Raw genomic sequence first — 21753 nt, forward strand, 5'->3', positions numbered from 1 at the left:
ACATCTCGGCACTCAGAATTTTGTCTGCACATGGCAGGTGGCCAGGCTGTAAATGGAGATTGCTTAGTTGATGGGATCAGGAGTCTGGGCCTGAAACCCAGGTTGCCACTTAGTACTGCAGCAACCTTTGATAACCTCTCTAAGCTCGCTTTCTCATCTGAAAAGGAAGAATACGTAGTGAATGCACAACATTGCTATAAAGATGAAATGAAATATTACATCTGCTAGCCACTTAATAGGTGCAGTTTACCATCACTGTTGTTGTCTTTATTAGTAGTACTTTTGAAGAGTGGAAAAGGCTATCAGAACCCCAAATACAAAAACAGATAGTAAGTATTAGGAGTGAAGGTGATTTCTGGGCAGTAATTAAATTATGAAATGCATTTAGTTCTGTGGTTGAAATTGGAATGACATGAAAAGTGAGAACTGTAGACCTTTGGATGTTTGGTCTTATGTATCAGAATAGCTGTTTGGATGATTTTCACTCTTACCTTTTCTCTATATTTTATAGTTTTGGGTGGGAGATATTTGGGAAGATGCAAAAGGGGATTAGAATAACCTAATTTTGCTCCTGGAGGTACCCCATAGACTTAATGTTGTAAAGTTGGAGCAGACTTTCTCAATCATAACACTATTGCTATTTTGGGTCAAACAGTATGTTGTTATCTGAGGCCATCCTGTGCGTTGTAGGATGTTTAGGAATATCTCTGTCCTCTGCGCACCAAACACCAGTCACATGCTTGCCCCACCCACCATCTAGGACTACCAAAATGTTTGAGGAGGACTTTGACAAATACTGTATTCTGAAAAAGGTGATGAATAAACCAAAAACAGACATGGGTGTGGGGATAACCTGACCATTGTTATTGACAGAGCTGGATTAGAGAACTTGAGTTTATATCTGTGAATCAGACTGATTTCCTAAGAATAAACACAAAATACAATCAACTTACCCACCAAATCCGAGGGAGAAAGTCATCATCAGGGAGGAAAGGAAAATTGATACCACTTAAAGGGAGCTGAAAACAACCATGGAAAACTAACCAATCTGATCACATGGACCACAAACTTGTCTAACTCAGTGAAACTATGAGCCATGCCATGTAGGGTCACCCAAAATGGATGGATCATGGTGGAGAGTTCAGACAAAACATGGTCCACTGGAGAAGGGACTGGAAAACCACTTCAGTATTCTTGCCTTGAGAACCCCATGAACAATATGAAAAGGCAAAAATATAGGACACTGAAAGATGAACTCCCCAGGTCAGTAGGTGCCCAATATGCTACTGGAGATCAGTGGAGAACTAACTCCAGAAAGAATGAAGAGATGAAGCCAAAACAAAACCAACACCCAGTTGTGGATGTGACTGGTGATGGAAGCAATGTCTGATTCTGTAAAGAGCAATATTGCACAGGAACCTGGACTCTTAGATCCATGAATCAAGGCAAATTGGAAGTGGCCAAAAAGGATATGGCAAGAGTGAACATCAGCATTCTGGGAATCAGCAAACTAAAATGGACTGGAATGGGTGAATTTAACTCAGATGACCATTATATCTACTACTGTGGGAGGAATCCCTTAGAAGAAATGGAGTAGCCATCACAGTCAACAAAAGGGTCCACATGCAGTACTTGGATGCAATCTCAAAAACAACAGAATGATCTCTGTTTGTTTCCAAGGAAAACCATTCAATATCACAGTAGTCCAAGTCTATACCCCAACCAGTAACGCTGAAGAAGCTGAAGTTGAATGGTTCTATGAAGACCTCAAGACCTTCTAGAACTAACACCCCCAAAAGATGTCCTTTTCATTATAGGGGACTGGAATGCAAAAGTAGAAAGTCAAGAAATACCTGGAGTAATGGGCAAATTTGGCATTGGAGTACAGAATGAAGCAGGGCAAAGGCTAATAGAGTTTTGCTAAGAGAATGCACTGGTTATAGCAAACACCCTCTTCCAACAGCACGAGAAGACTCTACACGTGGACATCACCAGATGGTCAACACCGAAATCAGCTTGATTATATTCTTTGCAACCAAAGATGGAAAAGCTCTATACAGTCAGCAAAAACAAGACCGGGAGCTGACTGTGTCTCAGATCATGAACTCCTTATTGCCAAATTCAGACTTAAATTGAAGAAAGTAGGGAAAACCACTAGACCCTTCAGGTATGAACTAAATCAAATCCCTTATGACTATACAATGGAAGTGACAAATAGATTGAAGGGATTAGATCTGATGGACAGAGTGCCTGATGAACTATGGACGGAGGTTCGTGACATTGTACATGAAGCAGTGATCAAGATCATCCCCAAGAAAAGAAATGCAAAAAGGGAAAATGGTTGGCTGAGGAGCCCTTACAAATAGCTATGAAAAGAGGGAAGCAAAAGGCAAAGGAGAAAAGGAATGCATTTGAATACAGAGTTCCAAAGAATAGCAAGGAGAGAGAAGAAAGTCTTCCTCAGTGATCAATGCAAAGAAATAGAGGAAGACAATAGAATGGGAAAGACTAGAGATCTCTTAAAAAACTAGAGATACCAGAGGAATATTTCATGCAATTGGGGAGGCCTGGCGTGCTGTGATTCATGGGGTCGCGGAGAGTCGGACACGACTGAGCGACTGAACTGAACTGAAAGGACAGAAATGGTATGGATGTAACAGAAGCAGAAGATATTAAGAAGAAGTGGCAAGGATACACAGAAGAACTGTACAAAAAAATCTTCAACCTAGATAATCACAATGGTGTGATCACTTACCTACAGCCAGACATCCTAGAATGCGAAGTCAAGTTGCTTAGGAAGTATCACTGCAACAAAGCTAGTGGAGGTGATGGAATTCCAGTTGAACTATTTCAAATCCTAAAAGATGATGCTATGAAAGTGCTGCACTCAATATGCCAGCAAATTTGGAAAACTCAGCAGTGGCCACAGGACTGGAAAAGGTCAGTTTTCATTCCAATCCCAAAGAAAGGCAATGCCAAAGAATGCTCAAACTACCGCACAATTGCACTCATCTCACATACTAGTAACGTAATGCTCAAAGCTCTCCAAGCGAGGCTTCAACAGTTTGTGAACTGTGAAATTCCAGATGTTCAAGCTGGACTTAGAAAAGGCAGAGGAACCAGAGATCAAATTGCCAACATCTGCTGGATCATCGAAAAAGCAAGAGAGTTCCAGAAAGATATCTACTTCTGCTTTATTATCTATGCCAAAGTCTTTGATTGTGTGGATCACAATAAACTGGAAAATTCCTCAAGAGATAGGAATACCAGACCACCTGACGTGCCTCCTTAGAAATCTGTATGCAAGTCAAGAAGCAACAGTTAGAAATGGACATGGAAAAACAGACTGGTTCCAAATTGGGAGAGGAGTATGTCAAGGCCACATATTGTCACCCTGCTTATTTAACTTAAATGCAGAATACATGTTGCAAAATGCCAGGCTGGAGGAAGCACAAGCTGGAATCAAGATTGCCAGGAGAAATATCAATAACCTCAGATATGCAGATGATACCACCCTTATGGCAGAAAGTGAAGAAGAACTAAAGAACCTCTTGATGAAAGTGAAAGAAGAAAGTGAAAAAGTTGGCTTAAAGCTCAACATTCAGAAAACTAATATCACACCATCTGGTCTCATCACTTCATGGCAAATAGATCAGGAAACAGTGAAATCAGTGACAGACTTTATTTTTGGGGGGTCCAAACTCACTGCAGATGGTGACTGCAGCCATGAAATTAAAAGACACTTGCTCCTTGGAAAAAAAGCTATGACCAACCTAAACAGTTTATTAAAAAGGAGAGATATTCCTTTGCCAACTAATATCCATCTAGTGAAAGCTATGGTTTTTTTAGTAGTCATGTATTGATGTGAAAGTTGGACTATAAAGAAAGCTGAGCACCAAAGAATTGATGCTTTTGAACTGTGGTGAAGACTCTTGAGAGTCCCTTGAACTTCAAGGAGATTCAACCAGTCCATCATAAAGGAAATCAGTCCTGAATATTCATTGGAAGGACTGATGCTGAAGCTCAAGCTCCAGTACTTTGGTCACCTGATGTGAAGAACTGATTCATTTGAAAAGACACTGATGCTTGGAAGGATTGAAGGTGGGAGGAGAAGCAGATAACAGAGGATGAGATGGTTGGATGGCATCACTGACTTGATGGACACAAGTCTGAGTAAACTCCAGGAGTTGATGGACACAGAGGCCTGATGTGCTGTAGTCCATGGGGTCAGAGTTGGACACTACTAATTGATTGAACTGAACTGAAGGCAGCTCACTCCGGAGAGAGAAGCTGGGTAGGTGTGGAATTTTACTGAGCATGACCAGATCTCAGTTATTTTATTTTCTCCCCACCTTTGGAATTTAGGTTCATATAATCAGTTATAATCTTTGATCCATGACACCTTTCAACCATTGGTCCATGGTGGCCAGCTTTTATTTATTTAGATAGCTTGATCATTATTTTCAGTAATGAAATTGACATCTTGTAACTCATCATCTAAAATAAAACTAAAAACGGAGCAGTTTTTTATTCCTAGTCATTCAGTCTTTCTCAGCCTATCCTCCTGTTTTTCCCACTCTAGAAGCATCGTCCTGATATATATAGTTTCCTAATTTGCCAGTGGAATACATCTCTCTACCTCCCCAGGGACAGAATGAGCCAAGCAGGAACAGAGAGGGCAGAAATGAGCTTAAAGAAGATGATGCTTCAAGGAAACCAGGATGGAGGGACAAGGGCTAACTTCTGCCAGATGGTGTTGAAACTTGTATGTTTCCTTATTTTTTCAGAATACAGAGTGTCCCTAGCAACTAAACATGTGCCAGTTACACTGTCATAGGATCATTCCAAGTGTTTAGAATTTGAAGGGCTATTATTTTTATTTACATAAAACTATTTTTGTCATATTGAACACATGATGACGATCCTGGGCATCCAAAAACCTGGTATCTGCAAACCCACCTTCCATTATGTTCCTCTTTTAAAGTCCAAGTTTCGTTTCACATGTTGAGAATTTTTTAAACATAAAAGCAATCTTTCTGTGGGTTCAGTTCAGTTCAGTCACTCAGTCGTGTCCGACTCTCTGCGACCCCGTGAATCACAGCACGCCAGGCCTCCCTGTCCAACACCAACTCCCGGAGTTCACACAAACTCATGCCCACAGAGTCAGTGAGGCCATCCAGCCATCTCATTCTCTGTCGTCCCCTTCTCCTCCCGCCCCCAACCTTTCCCAGCATCAGAGTCTTTTCCAGTGAGTCAACTCGTTGCATGAGGTGGCCAAAGTATTGCAGTTTCAGCTTTAGCATCAGTCTTTCCAATGAAAACCCAGAATCGATCTCCCTTAGAATGGACTGGTTGGATCTCCTTGCGGTACAAGGGACTCTCAAGAGTCTTCTCCAACACCACAGTTCAAAAGCATCAATTCTTCGATGATCAGCTTTCTTCACAGTCCAACTCTCACATCCATACATGACCACGGGAAAAACCAGAGCCTTGACTAGACGGACCTTTGTTGGCAGAGTGATGTCTCTGCTTTTTAATATATTATCAAGGTTGGTCATAACTTTCCTTCCAGGAGTAAGCATCTTTTAATTTCATGGCTGCAATCAGCATCTGCAGTGATTTTGGAGCCCAAAAAAATAAAGTCTGACACTGTTTCCTTTGTTTTTCCATCTATTTCCCATGAAGTGATGGGACCAGATGCCATGATCTTTGTTTTCTGAATGTTGAGCTTCAAGCCAACCTTTTCACTCTCCTCAACGCCCTTAATTTTAAATTTTATTTTCTTGCAGAATTGAAAGAGTTCTTTCAAAAATTGAATCATATCATTTAATAATTGATCTGATCCAATATCTCCCCTGGTAGTAAATTAATAATAAAGGGCAGTATAACTACAGAATCAAGTTCGTAATGTCATTGAATATCTGTCATCTACAAGTCAACCTCTGGAAGGTAAAAAGTGGTCAATAAAGGAGTGACACACCCATGATCCCCGAGTTTTTCTGAGTTTGCAAGGGAGCTATGATTCCAAGTTCCATTGCAGACCACATATTACTCCTGGTGTCACCAAGTCAAGGAAGAAATGACAATGACCTCCCACTAAAGGGTAAGGGCCATAGCAGAGGGATCTTTTCACTGCTCCTCTCCAGAATCTAGATGAAAAACTGGAGCATTATCTTATTGGTATTTGGAAAAGCAAAGACCTAGTGGTAAGTTAAGATAGTCACATCCAGCCCTTAAGCTTATTCCACTTGCAGTGCCCTGTGCTGGGTAGTGTACATTGGTAGTGTAATTTAATCAGCACAGCATGGTGTTTTCATTATTATCATCATGGCCTTTGCTCTTGAGAAAACAGGTCAAGAGGAATGAAATTACTTGCTTAAGTCACACAGCTGATAAATAAGAGCTAGGATTTGGACTGTGTGGTTTCTTCCATTCTGTCTTCTTATAAGCTAGAAAGATGTGTGGTAGATGACCTGGGTTCTTGTGTTGGTTAGGCCAGCATCTGAATGATACTACGCAAACTGTAGGTCCTCTGAGTACCAGAATAAATGCTAGATTCATAGTTGATCACAAAGGGTTTAACCAAATATAACTAATCTATGCATAATCTTTAGGGTACAATAGTGTGTTCTGATGTGCTATGAGATATTCAAAGAATATTTGCACTGATCTGGATTTCCCCAGAGTTGCTTAAGCTTTGGATGACATACTACTTTTTTATTTTCTTTTGTGTTTTTTGATATTTTTTGCATATTACCTGAAGTTCAAGGAGACAAAGAATTTCTTCTCTATTCCAGATAATTTCCAATAATAATAATATGTGCAACAGGGTGAAATGTGACCAAAAATGGAGTTTAGGTAATAGATTCATGAACTGGCACAGTTCCCTACACCCCCTTCTTCAATGTACCCTGTGCAATTTGGACATATTTTTTAATTCCTATTTGTAGTCAGTTCCCTTAGCTTTTAAGGAACTACTCAAAAAAGAAATATACCTGCCAATGTGAATACCAGTTTGCAGGTAAATCTGCATGCTGACTTATACAAAAGGGGTAAGACTTTGAAGGCAAAGAAGACTTTGAACCCTGGCTCTGCAGCTTATTACCTGTGCAGCCTTACAGGGGGACTTTGTGTCAGAGCCCCCCATTTCACCATTTTTATTTGGATAATAATAGCATAAGTACGTTAACATATAACATACTCATTTCAAATATGTTAACATATAATATAAATAATAACACCTATATGATGCATATGATACCACTCTAGTGGCAGAAAGTGAAGAAGAGCTAAAGAGCCACTTGTTGGTGAAAGAGGAGAGTGAAAAAGCTGGCTTAAAACTTCAACATTCAAAAAACTAATATCATGACATCCAGTCCTGTCAGTTAATGGCAAATAGGGGAAAACGTGGAAGCAGTGACAGATTTTATTTTCTTGGGCTCCAAAATCACTGTGAATGGTGACTGCAGCCATGAAATTAAGAGACGCTTGCTCCTTGGAAGGAAAGCTATGATAAACCTAGACAGCAAATTAAAAAGCAAAGACATCACTTTGACAACAAAGGTCCATATAGTCAAAGCTATGGTTTTCCATTAGTCCAGTATGGATGTGCGAGCTGTACCATAAGGAAGGCTGAATGCCAGAGAATTGATGTTTTTAGTTGTGTTGCTGGAGAAGACTGTTTAGAATCACTTGGACAGCAAGGAGAACAAACCAGTCAATCCTGAAGGAAATCAACCCTGAATATTCATTGGAAGGACTTATGCTAAAACTGAAGATCCAATAATTTGGTCACCTGATGTGAAGAACCAACTCTTTGGAAAAAACTGTGATACTGGGAAAGACTGAGGGCAAAAGGAGAAACTGGCAGATGATGAGATTGTTAGACAGCATCACTGACTCAATCGTGGACGTGAATTTGAGCAAACTCCGGAGACAGTGAAGGACAAGGAAGCCTGGCGTCCTGCAGTCCATGGGATTGGAAAGAGTCAGACAAAGCTTAGTGACTGATCAACAACAATCTGATGTTTCCATGATAAGGCCTGCTACTACTCTTACTGCTGCTGCAAAGTCACTTCAGTCGTGTCCGACTCTGTGTGACCTGAGACGGCAGCCCACCAGGCTCCCCCGTTCCTGAGGTTTTCCAAGCAAGAACACTGGAGTGGGTTGCCATTTTCTTCTCCAATGCATGAGAGTAAAAAGTGAAAGTGAAGTCGCTCAGTCATCTGACTCTTAGCGACCCCATGGACTGCAGCCCACCAGGCTCCTTTGTCCATCTTCAGTTCAGTTCAGTCGCTCCTTCGTGTCCGACTCTTTGCGACCCCACGACAAAGAACAAGGAAAGCCTAAAACCCATTTGGTGAAGCTGAACATCTTGTAGGTTGGGTTTATATTTTCTGGGTATTAGGACCTTTGTTCCTGGTCCATATTTACAGTCCTAACAGTATCACTAGCAGTTGGTTTTATTCAACAGAATACATAACCCTGCTTGCCAAACATTAAGTCCCTTACAAATATTGACTCATTTCATCCTCACAGCACCCTGTTTATTATATTTGTACATTTTTAGGACATCACAAACATATCACGGTTTCTTTATAGAAGCTCCTAATATCATTTCTGTTTAGGAGATGAGTAAATCAAAAGCACACACATATTATAAAACAGAAGCAAGTCTCCTAACCAGGTCTGCTTCTGTGTGTGTGTGTGCATGTGTGCATGCACATATGTATAAACAGATCTGCATCAAGTGCTCTTTGTGCCACGAAGAAACCCAATCTTACCTTCCTGCTTCAAGCCCCGGCCTCCTTTGGGTGCCACTTGAAGCTTTTCTTAACCAGGTTTCTGTAATTTTTAGCTTGTAAATTTTTTTTCCTGTTCTGTTATTAACTTTGAAGCAGAGCACTACTCTCAGTATCTTACTTGAAATGTTTGTCACCAGATCCCACAAGTGTGATTTGGGGAATGAGAGATTTTATTCATTTGTATATATATTGATGTATTTTTTGGTTTCTTATGAAAATACTTAAGGCAGATATTGCCTAAACCAGTGTTTTCTTAGTCACAGGGTGCTGAGATGGAGGAAATAGGAAATGGGATTTGAACACCAAGTTACACACTCTACGTCCTCTGGCAGAAGCAAAGGAGCTCACAATTAGTTACTAAGCTGCAGAATGTTAAATCATCCAAGGGACTTTAAATGATGTGGAAAATGACAATATTGTGAGAAGTTCTATGTAGTTGAACTAACATTCAATGATCTAAAGACATGATAGGGCTTTTAAAAATTAGATTCATGTTATTTATGTGATGATGGCAAAATATAACCATGAGGCTTTTTCCAGGGTGACATTTTTTAATAGCAATTAAAAATTAAAAAAAAAAAACACATTTGCTCACCGAACTCTCATGTAAATAAAAGAAATTCTGTGTTAACAAGTTGCGGTTGTCTTCATTAAAGAGAAACTGTGTACATTTAGAACATGAAATTATTGGTTATCCAGCAAGGTTTTACAGTAAGGTGTTTGGGTGGAAGTATTGCACAATTGTTAGGACTGGAATTTTTCTGTCAGAACAACCTGCAGGATGTAGGCTAATTCATTCAGCAAGTACTTTTTGAGCATCTACTGTATGCTCAGATTCTGAGACTGTGGTACCATATAGAGCAGAAGTAATCAAGTAATAGTACTTGCTGTGATGGGTCTTGCAGTCTAATTCATGGAAGAGGAGATGATAACAAATTATTCATAAAGGAAATTTTTATTTAATACCTCAGAGGAGAGGTGCATGGGGCTATGCTCTGCTAGTGTGCAATCTGGTCTGGGAAGGTTGCCAGGGTAGTTCTGAGATAGGGTTAGGATGACTTCACAGTTCTATCAAAAAGCTTAGTGATGTCCACCCATCTTTAAATAGCATGTTCAAGAGGGGAACACATGTACACCCGGGGCAGATTCATGTCAATGTATGGCAAAATGAATACAATAATGTAAACTAATTAGCCTCCAATTAAAATATATAAATTAAAAAATAAAGCCAATTACAAAAGAAAAATAAATAACATGTTTCCAATGAGGCATTTTCCCTAAATGAATAATTCAAAACATGTTAAGCATTTTTTTTTCTATAAGGACAGGACATTGTTTTTATTATAGAAATGTTGGAAACATCTTAAATATTCAAAATTAAGCAATTAGTTAACTTTATTATGTTTTTAGAAGTTGTATTGACTACTGAAAATAGTTTAACAATGTAAAAATGTTTTATTGTAATAAAAATGCATAGTAAAATGTATCTATAAAATAGTATTTTAAATGCCTTCATCTTTATCCCAACTCTATTTTTCTAGTTCTTCCATTTATTCTTTGATTTCAAGTATATCAATAGTAATATTAATAGCAATCATAATAGTTCTTCATACGAGCTCCTGTTTAGCATCAAGTACTTTGCATCCATTATTTCATTGGATTGCATGTAAAAGTAAAATAGGTATTATTATATTTATTTGTTTTTGTATACTGCAACTTTTAAATGTGTCACCAATGATATGTATTCCCTGGGTAGCAAAGAATTGTTTCAGTACCCCTGCTGCTGCTACTGCTAAGTCACTTCAGTCGTGTCCGACTCTTGTGTGACCCCACAGATGGAAGCCCACCAGGCTCCCCCTTCCCTGGGATTCTCCAGGCAAGAACACTGGAGTGGGTTGCCATTTCCTTCTCCAATGTGTGAAAGTGAAAGTGAAGTCGCTCAGTCATGTCCGACCCTTAGCGACCCCACGGATTGCAGTCTACCGGGCTCCTCCATCCATGGGATTTTCTAGGCAAGAGTACTGGAGTGGCTTGCCATTGCCTTCTCCAGTACCCCTGCTATTTACCATGAATTTCCTTATTGCTGTTTTATCTAAGAGAAATCTGTTTGTTTTTTTTTTTTTCTGTGTGTGTGTGTGACAGCATTCTGCGAAGAGGGCTGCAGATATGGTGGAACATGCATGGCTCCTAACAAATGTGTCTGTCCTTCTGGATTCACAGGAAGCCACTGCGAGAAAGGTAAGGAAGCTCTTCCTCTAGGACTATAGTACTGTGAATTGACTTGATACATTGTATCTTGTTGGTGGATGCAGTTCTCCCAAAGCTTGAGCACCTTTTGATTACTGCATCTTAGACATTCTCCCTCTGAAAACAGGACCTCATCTGTCCTCCCTCCAACATGGCTAATTTAGCAAAGTCAAATCTTTTCCCTGCTACCATTTGCAGCATGCATTTTAGTGCTAATTAGAGATAAAGTCTGATGGACTGACCTGCCCCAGTTATCATCTATTGGGTAGCAACACAGGCAACCACTGGAGCTATAACAATCTGCTGTGTCCACACAATGCAAATTCGAACCACATGCTCCTTGAATAATAGTGCATTAAATAACTCCAGCAGCAGGTTAATTGGTGTGCTTGGGATTTTATTCTAACAGTGGTTTACTAAGAACATTATCATTCATGGACCTGATATTATAAGCCAGTTACTATTAATAAAAGTCCATTATGTGCAGCTTTCTATAAATGTAGTGTTTACCCTGGGCAGTATTTGGTGAAATCCAGTTCTTTTATCAATTGAAGAAGTCCTCCTGTGTGTAAATGAAATTGGTATTCAATGCCACTGTACCAGTGCAAACAAGAGGTTTATTTATGCCTTGTAAAAGTGAATATTTCAGTTTATTTCCCCATGAGTTTCATTAGGCTAAAATCACTGTAGTATGTTTTTCTAGGTCAGAAATATCACACTCAACTGGACACTTCTCATAGTACAGCTTAGAAAAACAGAAATATAATGCTGTAGTCATCATACCTATTATTAGATGAGGGCAGTATGTTTTCATCTAATGCCAAAGATCTATGCAAAGCTCTTGCTTCCTTTCCTTCATGTTAAACATTTCTGAATTTATATACTAATTTTTTAAATTAGCATGTCTATTATCCCCCAACTTGTTTGATACATTACATTGTACTGCCTGTATATTTCTAGCCTGATCCTTTTAAAAAGAGTCAGAATTTAACTACATAGATTATCCAACAAGGAAATCAACAATGTGTATCGTTGTTCCCATGTTTTGTGACAATTATCAACAAATTAGATCATACTTATTAAATAAAAGTTACTTGATGTGTCTTTTAAAAAAGACATATATAAGAGCCAAGTTCTGCCTCTGAGCAGAAGAAATTGCCATGTGGAACTGAAGGATTCTTGTCAAAAGCAAAGTAGCTTAGCCCACAGGCCCTTACTGTAGTACATCAGATTTTAATTAGGTTCTCTAAAATAAAAAAAAAAAAAGCCACTAAAGTAAAAGTTCCTCATTATTTGCTCTAAAACTGCTATGCGTTTCTTAAATTATTATAGAATATAGGAATTAATGGAGACAGAATGGTGATGATGATATAATGTTGTTGATGATGGATTTTAATATTACTAATGATGTACCATTTATCATGTACTAATTATGCATTATGTCTTTTAAAGGGAGTATTTTAGTATTAAGAACAAACAAAAGAGATTGACATTATTATGTCCACTACGTAGATGGCAGATGAAAGCTTGGGTAGATTTAGTAACTTCTGCAATTCTATGGAGTCAGTATTAGAATTGAGAATAAAACTCAACTTGTCTTCCACAAACTACATTATAAATCCTTGCATGTGTTCCAAAGGGATAATGCATGAATTTCCTATAAAATCTGGGTTCCTGGTGAATATGTGGGGGAGGGTCCATGAATTTACACTTTCACCAAGCAGCTCGGGTTGCTTGTTATAAACCAGTCATTATTATATTGTCATGGTGATATTTAACCAGAGAATCCACTGCGAAGTTATTCTTCTTTTTACTTCATAAAGAATTGGAGGAGAGCATTGATCTTCGACCAGAGCTTGAGTCAGTGTCGGCCCAGGAAGAATTAATTATGGTTTCTCATGGCTTGCTGATTTGACCTCTGTACTTTTCTCTCCTCAGTAAGTGGCTGATTGAATCAGTACTTACATTCTGGTCCATAATGTGGAACCAAAAATATCAAGGTAAAGGAGAAAATCAAGACCAGAGGCAAAAAACAGACAGACATTGGCAGGTCATAGGTTCCTAGATGAATATTAGAGATTGAGAATTACTTACTCTTGAAAATGTATACAGTTGCAGTAAAGAAAAAAACATAGAATAAGGTTTCTCTGTATGTGATATTAACTTCCATCTGTAGCACCACCATATTGACCAATATTCTAATTCCAGAAGATTTTTTGGATAAAGTACATACTTTTCCAATCAATTATGTGCAAGGGATCTATGTGAATTATGGGACTCTAAAAACTGTGTCGTATCTTGTTGGAATTATTTTGTCATGCTCACTGTTAGCAGTAAACATTAAATAATTCCACTTGCCTTTGAATAGTGATGCTAGATACTGTGAGACCCAAGGTGCAAAGGAGAAATGTGAATGCACTGTGACTGTCTTTATGGCATGATTATACTAAATGTTTTATTTGATTTTAATTTTATGGCTAATTAAATGGTCCCATTTGAGCTACTCAGAATCTACTTATGTTTGGTTTTTAAAATATTTCCTTTGCCCTTGCCTCTTGTTATTGGCTTTATTCATTGTTTGTGATAGCCTTTCAGAATTCAAGTGTGTTCAACTAAATCATAAAATGTGTATCTGAAATGTAATAAAGTTGAAAATCACACTCATGTTTGATGTATAACACAGAGATGAACAACTCTGCATTTATTTTATATTGATAAAATTTTAGTAAATTTAAACTTTTCATCACCCCACTCCAGATAAGCATACATTTCACCTGCCTTGGTTTCTGGACAACGTACTATGTTCCCTCCTCTCTCCTACCCTATGAACCTTCTCTGTGCACCTGGCCTTGACTTGGCTTCACCATCTAACATGGAGATGTAAACAGAGAGAGATGAGTGGAGAACTAGGAAGAGTATTGGTATTACTCTTAGGATATTACTCTTAGATTTGTATTACTCTTAGGATATTACTCTTAGAACTAGGAAGAGTACTTGTATTACTCTAGGATAGAAAAGGTCCACGAGTGAAATCTCTTTGCCATCTTAGAGAGCCAAAAGGCTATCATGCCACACTGATGTAGCTGAACAGAGAACCAAATGAAACAATCCGAATTTGTCCTAGAGACTTCTCAAATATAAGATCAAAGAGTTATACTAAATTCAGAGATATGTTACTTACCACAGAATAGCGTAGTATCCTCTGTGAAGTAAAGTTGCAAGCAGCAAAGAGATTCAACATAAGTTGCCAAGCTTGTCTAATGAATGGGTTCTTCACCTTGATGTTGTTAACATTTTGGACAGATAATTCTTTGTTTTAGAGGGCTGTCCTGTGCATTGTAGGATTTTTAGCAGCATCACTGGACTCTACCCACTAAACACCATTAGGAACCTACCCCCAGTCATTCAATCGAAGATGTCTCCTGACATTGCCAAATATCCCAGGGAGGCAGAATCACCCGTGCTGACAACTTCTGATATAGATGTAGCACTTTAAAATATTTCTAACTATCTGTCTACTGGGGCTTCCCTGGTGGCTCAGAGGTTAAAAGCATCCGCCTGCAATGTGGGAGACCTGGGTTCAATCCCTGGGTCAGGAAGATTCCCTGGAGAAGGAAATGGCAACCCACTCCAGTATTCTTGCCTGGAGAATCCCATGGACGGAGGAGCCTGGTGGACTATAGTCCATGGGGTCGCAAAGGGTCGGACATGACTGAGCGACTTCACTCATCTGTCTACTAATAAAATTATAAGCTTTTCTAAGAGACAGAGAAGCATTTTGTAAAGCATCTCTTCAGGATTTTTAGAATTACTTTAGGTTTACTGTAATTAGAAAATTATTTTTTTTAAGTATAGCTGACTTACAATGTTATATTGCTTTCAGTTGTGCAGCATAGTAATTTGACATATTGATAGACTACTCCATACGAAGCTCCTATAAAATATTGACCGCATTCTCTGTGCTGGAGATCGTTTTCATCATTCACTTATTTTATACCTGGTGGTTTGTACCTTTAAATCTCCTTTACCTTTCCTGCCCTTGCCCCAGTTCTCTCCCACTGGGGAACCACTAGTTTGTTCCCTGTATCTATGAGTCTATTTCTTGGAAATTAATAAATAGCAAAGAAGTTGAACAGCACTGTCCATTTGTGATATAAATTCTAGGAGTTGCTTTTTTCTATTTAGTTTATATGAAATTTCTAATTTTCTACAATAATTATAAATTGTGTTTACAATAAGAAATGATTTTTTAAAAGATTAACCCAAAGAGAACTTAAGACTCATGAAAAGGACTTCATTTTTTTCAGTCACTGGCAATGTTTCACCTTTCCTAAAGGGAAATGACTTTCTGCAGGATAATTATTCTATTCTTTCCCTGTGCTTCAGAACCCTGTATGTATGTAGACAGAGGGTAATAGTTTACCTTGAGCATATGTGGTCCACCCACCAAGTAAAAAGAATGGTCAGAAACAAGAGTTTATCTATTCTTCCAAATTTTACATTTTGCCCCAGTTTTGATGGAACTCTGCCAAGTGTTCATGTTGAGTCACTTCAGTCATATTTGACTTTTGCAACCCCATGGACTGGAACCCACCGGGCTCCTCTGTTCATGGGACTCTCCAGGCAAGAATACTGGAGTGGGTTGCCATGCCCTCCTCCAGGGGACCTTCCTGACCCAGGGATAGAACCCATGTCTCCTGCAACTCCTGCACTGCAGGCAAATTCTTCATTTATTTGCTATCGGTCTGCCCACCTTTATTTTGGAGAAAATGTTTGAGTCTTTTCGAGTGTGGATAATGACTCCATTTTCTAAATGGAGAAGAGACTATTTCCTGGTAGGGTATTACAGGACCATGGGCAGGGCTTTTGGGAGGAGAATGAGTGAGTATTCATAGCAGTTAGCAGAGTTATTTAACTTTTCTCAGGGTGAGTTTTCTCAGGCTGTATAGCACATACATGGTGCATGCTCAGTAAATGGAGGCTTCTATTATTAATGTTGCTGCTATTGTTAGGTAGCTAATAGATCCCCACGAAAGAGTAAGCCGGACTTTTGTGACATCATATAAAAAGAAGTACCAGGCATTGGGTTTCTCAGGTAGCTCAGTGGTAAAGACCTCCCCTGCCAATGCAGTGGGTTCAATCCCTGGGTCAGGAAGATCCCCTGGAGAAGGGAATGGTTACCCACTCCAGTATTCTTGCCTGGGGAATCCCCCGAACAGAGAAGCCTGGTGGGCTATGGTTCATGGGGTCACAAAGAATCAGACACAACTTAGCGACTAATCAAATGAGTGAAACGAACCAGGAGCTGAGAGCCCAATTGAACCCATCAAGGATGGACGTAGATACTCTTGACATTTTTATTATAGTGATATGAGTATAAATTTGTTTGAAGAACTATTCCCTGCATTGGATATTTCCAGGAAAAAAGAGAATGACAGAGGAGAGGCACTGCAGTGGAGGCTGGGAGGAGTCCACCCCTGCTAACACTAAGATCATTCATATTTAAAGCAGCTCAGACTTGGGTTCAGTTGCTGAACCTCGAGTATCTTACTCCCCTCCTCATCTCAGTTCCATCCACTCCATACTAGTTTTCAGCTGTGATGGAGAAATTGAGTTCAAGATCTGATGCACTTCTCTATGGCTCCAAAATGGAGCTCTGAACGCTCAGAACTGCTTGGAGTGATTTCAAAACCCTCTTCGTGGCCCTGCCAGGCTCACCATTTTACAGGGTTTCAGACATCTGGAAAAATACCTGAAACCATTTTTCATTCTCATCTCCATAATACAGAGCAAATTTTCAACTCATTTCAAGTATAACTGTAGGGAACGCTGCCTTTTGTTCACAAACCACGATTTGGACTACAAAGATACAGCCTAGGAGAGTGTAAAGAATTCTAGACGGAAGAACAGAAACCTGTGTGCTGCTATGAGATCTGCAGCCTCTGTGAAGTGAAACTTGCATCAGCCCACTACCCATGGATAAGGAGTCCAAACTTTTTCACTTGTTATTTCTTATGAGGAAAAGCTAGTTCCACCCTTCTGAACATATATGAGGGTGGGTATAAGTGTTACTCAAGCCAGTCAGTAGTGGAATTGAAGTTCTCACCCATGAATGACTGAATCCAGGTTTTATACACTTGCCAATAATCTGTTGCCTCTTGATCACATTACCTGCTTTCAAGGGCAATTAAACATAACAGATAATGTGCAAGGCTAAATAAATTATGTTCCTTTGTGAGCAATAAACCATAATCTCCCACTTGATTATGTGCACTGATTTATATATTCCTTTCAACATCTTTGTTGCACCTCAGGTGAGAAGAAAAATAAATAAAAATAGGAGTAAGAGCATAGTCTTTGAAGTCGTTTTAGCTCAATTTTAGTTGGACTCCACTATTTACCAAGGGATTCTCAGGTGGCACTCGTAGTAAAGAATCTGCCTCCCAGTGCAAGAGACACAGGAGAAGTAGGTTCAATCCCTGGGTGGGAAATATCCCCTCTAAGAGGAAAATGGCAACCCACTCCAGTTTTCTTGTCTGAAAAATTCCACGGACAAGAGGAGCCTGGGAGGCTATAGTCCATAGGGTTGCAAGAGTTGGACATGACCGAGCACGCACGTATAGTATAGTGTGTTTACCAGAATCTGTGGTATTGGATTGGTATTGGTTATACATGTTGTTGTTCAGTCACCCAGTCGTGTCCAACTCTTTGTGACCCCATGGACTGCAGCACGCCAGGCCTCCCTGTCCCTCACCATCTCCTGGAGTGTGCTCAAACTCATGGCCATTGCATCAGTGATGCCATCCAGCCATCTCATCCTCTGACGCCTTCTCCTTCTGCCCTCAGTCTTTGCCAGCATCCAGGACATTTTCCAGTGTGTCACCTGTTTGCATCAGATGACCAAAATGCTGGAGTTTCAGCTTCAGCATCAACCCTTCCACTGAGTGTTCAAGGTTGATTGCCCTTAAGATTGACTGGTTTGATCTCCTTGCTGTCCAAGGGACTCTCAGGAGGTTTTTTATATATATATATATATATATATATATATATATATATATATATATATATATATATATATGTATGTGTGTGTGTGTGTGTATTTGTAATGGGCTTCCCATGTGGCTCAGCTGGTAAAGAATCCTCCTGCACTGCAGGAGACCTGGGTTCAATCCCTGGGTTGGGAAGACCCCCTGGAGAAGGGAAAGGCTACCCACTCCAGTATTCTGGCCCGGAGAATTCCATGGACTGTATAGTTCAAAGGGTCCCAAAGTGCCAGACATGACTGAGCAACTTTCAACATTCAATAATATATATGTAATACAATGTGTCTAAGCTTCAGTTTGCCACTACAAATAGGATTTTTAGCAGTTTTACTTATTGTATAATATTGTTGTGAGGTGAAATGAGATAGTCTATTTAAAGCATGTGGCAGAGTGCCTGCCACGTTCCTCTCATCAGCCTGCCACAATCTGCAAAGTCTGCAGTACGGAGATGAGGCACTTTGCCTTTTTTCTTTCAGTATTGTATTGTAAAATGCATATATGTTGAAACTTTTACCCTAGGTGAGATAATTTTATGGGCAAGAGAATAAGATCTCCTGTATCCAGTACAGTAGTTTTCTAGCATCGAGGCCCTCTGGATAAGAGATGTGTAGTTGCCAGTTATTCTTCGGTGAGGTGCTCTGGTGAGGGTCTTTGGTCACGAGGAACATCCAAATAAAGTTCCCTTGGCATGAGAGTCCTTTCATTCTTCTGTAGCTTTGAGCTTGTGAAAGACCACTTCTCTCTTGTGGCTCCCTTGCTCTGCAAGATTAACATGATTCGGGTGATGCTCTGAAGCTCTTTTGTAGGATTTCAGTAAAGGAGATACTTTCCCCCTCCTTCACTCCAAGTGAAATTCTCTCTTAAGGTGTTCTTTTTTTGGTGTTGAATTCTCTACTTTATGTCCGAGGCAGCCTCAGACCCAGGCATTAACCTTAAGACTCTTAAAGCAGAAGTCAAATACCATTTGCTAGGTACCTAACCATGGAGGGGACATTTCTAGATTAGGCTTGAAGACTGTCACCCTGGGATGAGTTTGCAGTGGATATTCTTACCTCTTGCTCCCGAGAAAAGAAAAGAGAGGGTGACCTGAAACTGGAAGCATGCCAGCTAGCTCTCTTTAACCAAGTCCTCACTTCCGGCCACATTACCATCCCTTGCTTGAATTTCTAGGTCTTTGTTTACAGAACTGGAGAGTAAATAGTTAATGTAGGCACAGATGATTTTTGAGTGTTATAAAGGTAGTCTAGCACCCAGCTTTGAAACATGGCATATTATTATGTATCAGAACTCTAACAAAGGAAACGTCCAGTCTTAATAGCCTATTACATTTGAATTCAACAAATATTTAGTAAATGAATTTATGAATGACTATACACAAAGACCCAAAATTTCACATGGTCCCGTCTCTTCATTTTATAGATCACAAGTCATAATGACTCCAGTTGAAATCTCATTTAAAAGATACCTCAGTGAATGTTTATCATGTTGAAGATGAAGGAGAAAAATGTCATTAACAAGCATGCCATTCATAAGAATAGTATTGTATAGGAATTCTGTGTGTTTCCAGTAGTTTTGTCAGCTTGCCTCCCAGGAAGCAAAGTGAAGGGCACCAATCATTTTAATAAATTGACATTCCCCATCAAATATATGAAAGCTATTAGGGATTACCTGTCTAGTTAGTAATGCAGAAAATAATTCCTGACTATTTAGGTGACAAGCAGTTTTTCCTCCCCTCCAGGCAAGCTCATATGTATTGAACTGTGAAAGTCAGGAATTGAGTTCATAGGCTCATTTTTAATCCTCTGCCCTGGGAAATTCAAAAGCACCTGTAACTTGAAGCACAATGGCTGAACAGAAAGGGAATCCAGGCTTCTGTGAAAATATGACCAACTGGAACCCAGAAATTGCAAATTTTCCTTGGTAGCTAGTATCCAGGAATTGTTTGTATCCAAGTATACTTAATGCACTGTAGATCGTGTGGAAAAAACTTGATTGAAGCTGCTAGCCTGACCAAAAAAGAATATAAACTCATGTAATTTGTATCACTTTCTCCTAACAGGATCCACTGATTAGAAAAGGTAGTTGCCTGAAAGTGTTGCCTTGGGTCCAAAATGTGATGAATCAAATAGCAGTATCTATGCATTCATTTTGGTGGTGTTTGAAAAGATAAGAAGTTTCAGGCTTGGCGGACTAATGTGGTTTTAAAGCATTCTCCATTTTTATAGAGACCTTAAAGTTATCTATGTGTGGCAGCAATTTTAGCCAAGAAGATTGAGTCCATGAGGGGAGATTCTAGAAGATTATTTTATTAATCTTGCTAAGAAAACCTTTCAGTACCTCCTCAGTGCTTAAGATAAAGTCCATCTTCCACAGCATGATATCTAAAGACTGCCATGATTGGACCTCTGCCTGCCTCTCCAGCTTTATCTCCTCTACCTCTTCCTCATACATCTCAAATCCCAGCTCATTCTAAACTACTCTGGTCACTGAAATGCACCTTATTGACGGCTTCTGCCTTAATGTTATCTCTACTTAAAACACACATATAGACTTATGTGTTGATTACCAATCAGTCCAGTTCAGTTTAGTCACTCACTCATGTCCAACTCTTTGCGACCCCAGGGACTGCAACATGCAAGGCTTCCCTGTCCATCACTAACTCCCAGAGCCTACTCAAACTCATGTCCGTTGAGTCGGTGATGCCATCCAACCATCTCATCCTCTGTCATCCCCTTCTCCTCCCACCTTCAATCTTTCCGAGCACCAAGGTCTTTTCAAATGAGTCAGTTCTTCTCATCAGGTGGCTAAAGTATTGAAGTTTCAGCTTCAGCATCAGTCCTTCCAGTGAATATTACCAGTGATTACCAATATCTGATATTAATTACAGTACAAGTGTACCTCGAAGATACTGCAGGTTCAATTCCAGACCACTGCAATGAAGGGAATATCAAAATAAAGCAAGTCACAAATTTTTTGGTTTCCCAGTGCATATAAAAGTTATTTGACACTATACGGTAGTCTACTAAGTATGCAAGTCTTCCCGAGTGGCTCAGTGGTAAAGAATCCACCTGCAAAAGAGAAGACTCAGGAGACCCAGGTTCAGTCTCTGGGTTGGGAAGATCCCTTGGAGAAGGTCATGGCAACCCACTCCTGTATTCTTGCCTGGAGAATCCCATGGACAGAGGAGCCTGGCAGGCTATAGTCCATAGGGTCACAGAGTTGGACGCAGCTAAAGCCACTGAGCACGCATGCGCTAAGTGTACAATAGCATTATATCTCAAAAAACACTGCATGTATCTTAATTAAAAATACTTTGTTACTCAAAAATTCTATCATCTTCAGTGAATTGTAGCAGTAACATAAAAAATAGCTGTATTAACAAAACATTGTAGATCAACCATACTTCAGTAAAACAATTTTCAAAGGGAACAAAAAGCACTGAAACAGATCACTGTAACAAATTTAACAGTAATGAAACAGTCTGAAATATTTTGAGAATTACCAGAATGTGACAGAGACATAGAGCAAGCAAAGGCAGTTGGAAAAAAAAAAAAATGATGCCAGTAGGCTTGCTGAACACAGAGTTGCCTCACACCTTCAATTTGTAAAGAAGACAATGTCTGTGAAGCATAATAAAACAAAGTACATATAACCAGGTG

The 21753-nt window shown here is 39.5% G+C and overlaps 1 protein-coding gene across 1 annotated transcript in view; it reads left to right on the forward strand.

Annotated features, from left to right (window-relative positions):
- The window catches only part of NELL1 (neural EGFL like 1), a 964969-nt gene that overhangs the window by 740251 nt on the left and 202965 nt on the right, over positions 1-21753 (forward strand). Inside the window, exon 14 of the mRNA XM_055416043.2 lies at positions 10947-11042. Within this exon, the coding sequence (XP_055272018.2) occupies positions 10947-11042 (96 nt within the window). The remainder of the gene's footprint in view (positions 1-10946; positions 11043-21753) is intronic.

This window comes from Moschus berezovskii, chromosome 25 (genome assembly GCF_049115385.1).
Source record: "Moschus berezovskii isolate FMDL1 chromosome 25, NW_MosBer_1.0, whole genome shotgun sequence".
Taxonomy (NCBI): Eukaryota; Metazoa; Chordata; class Mammalia; order Artiodactyla; family Moschidae; genus Moschus; species Moschus berezovskii.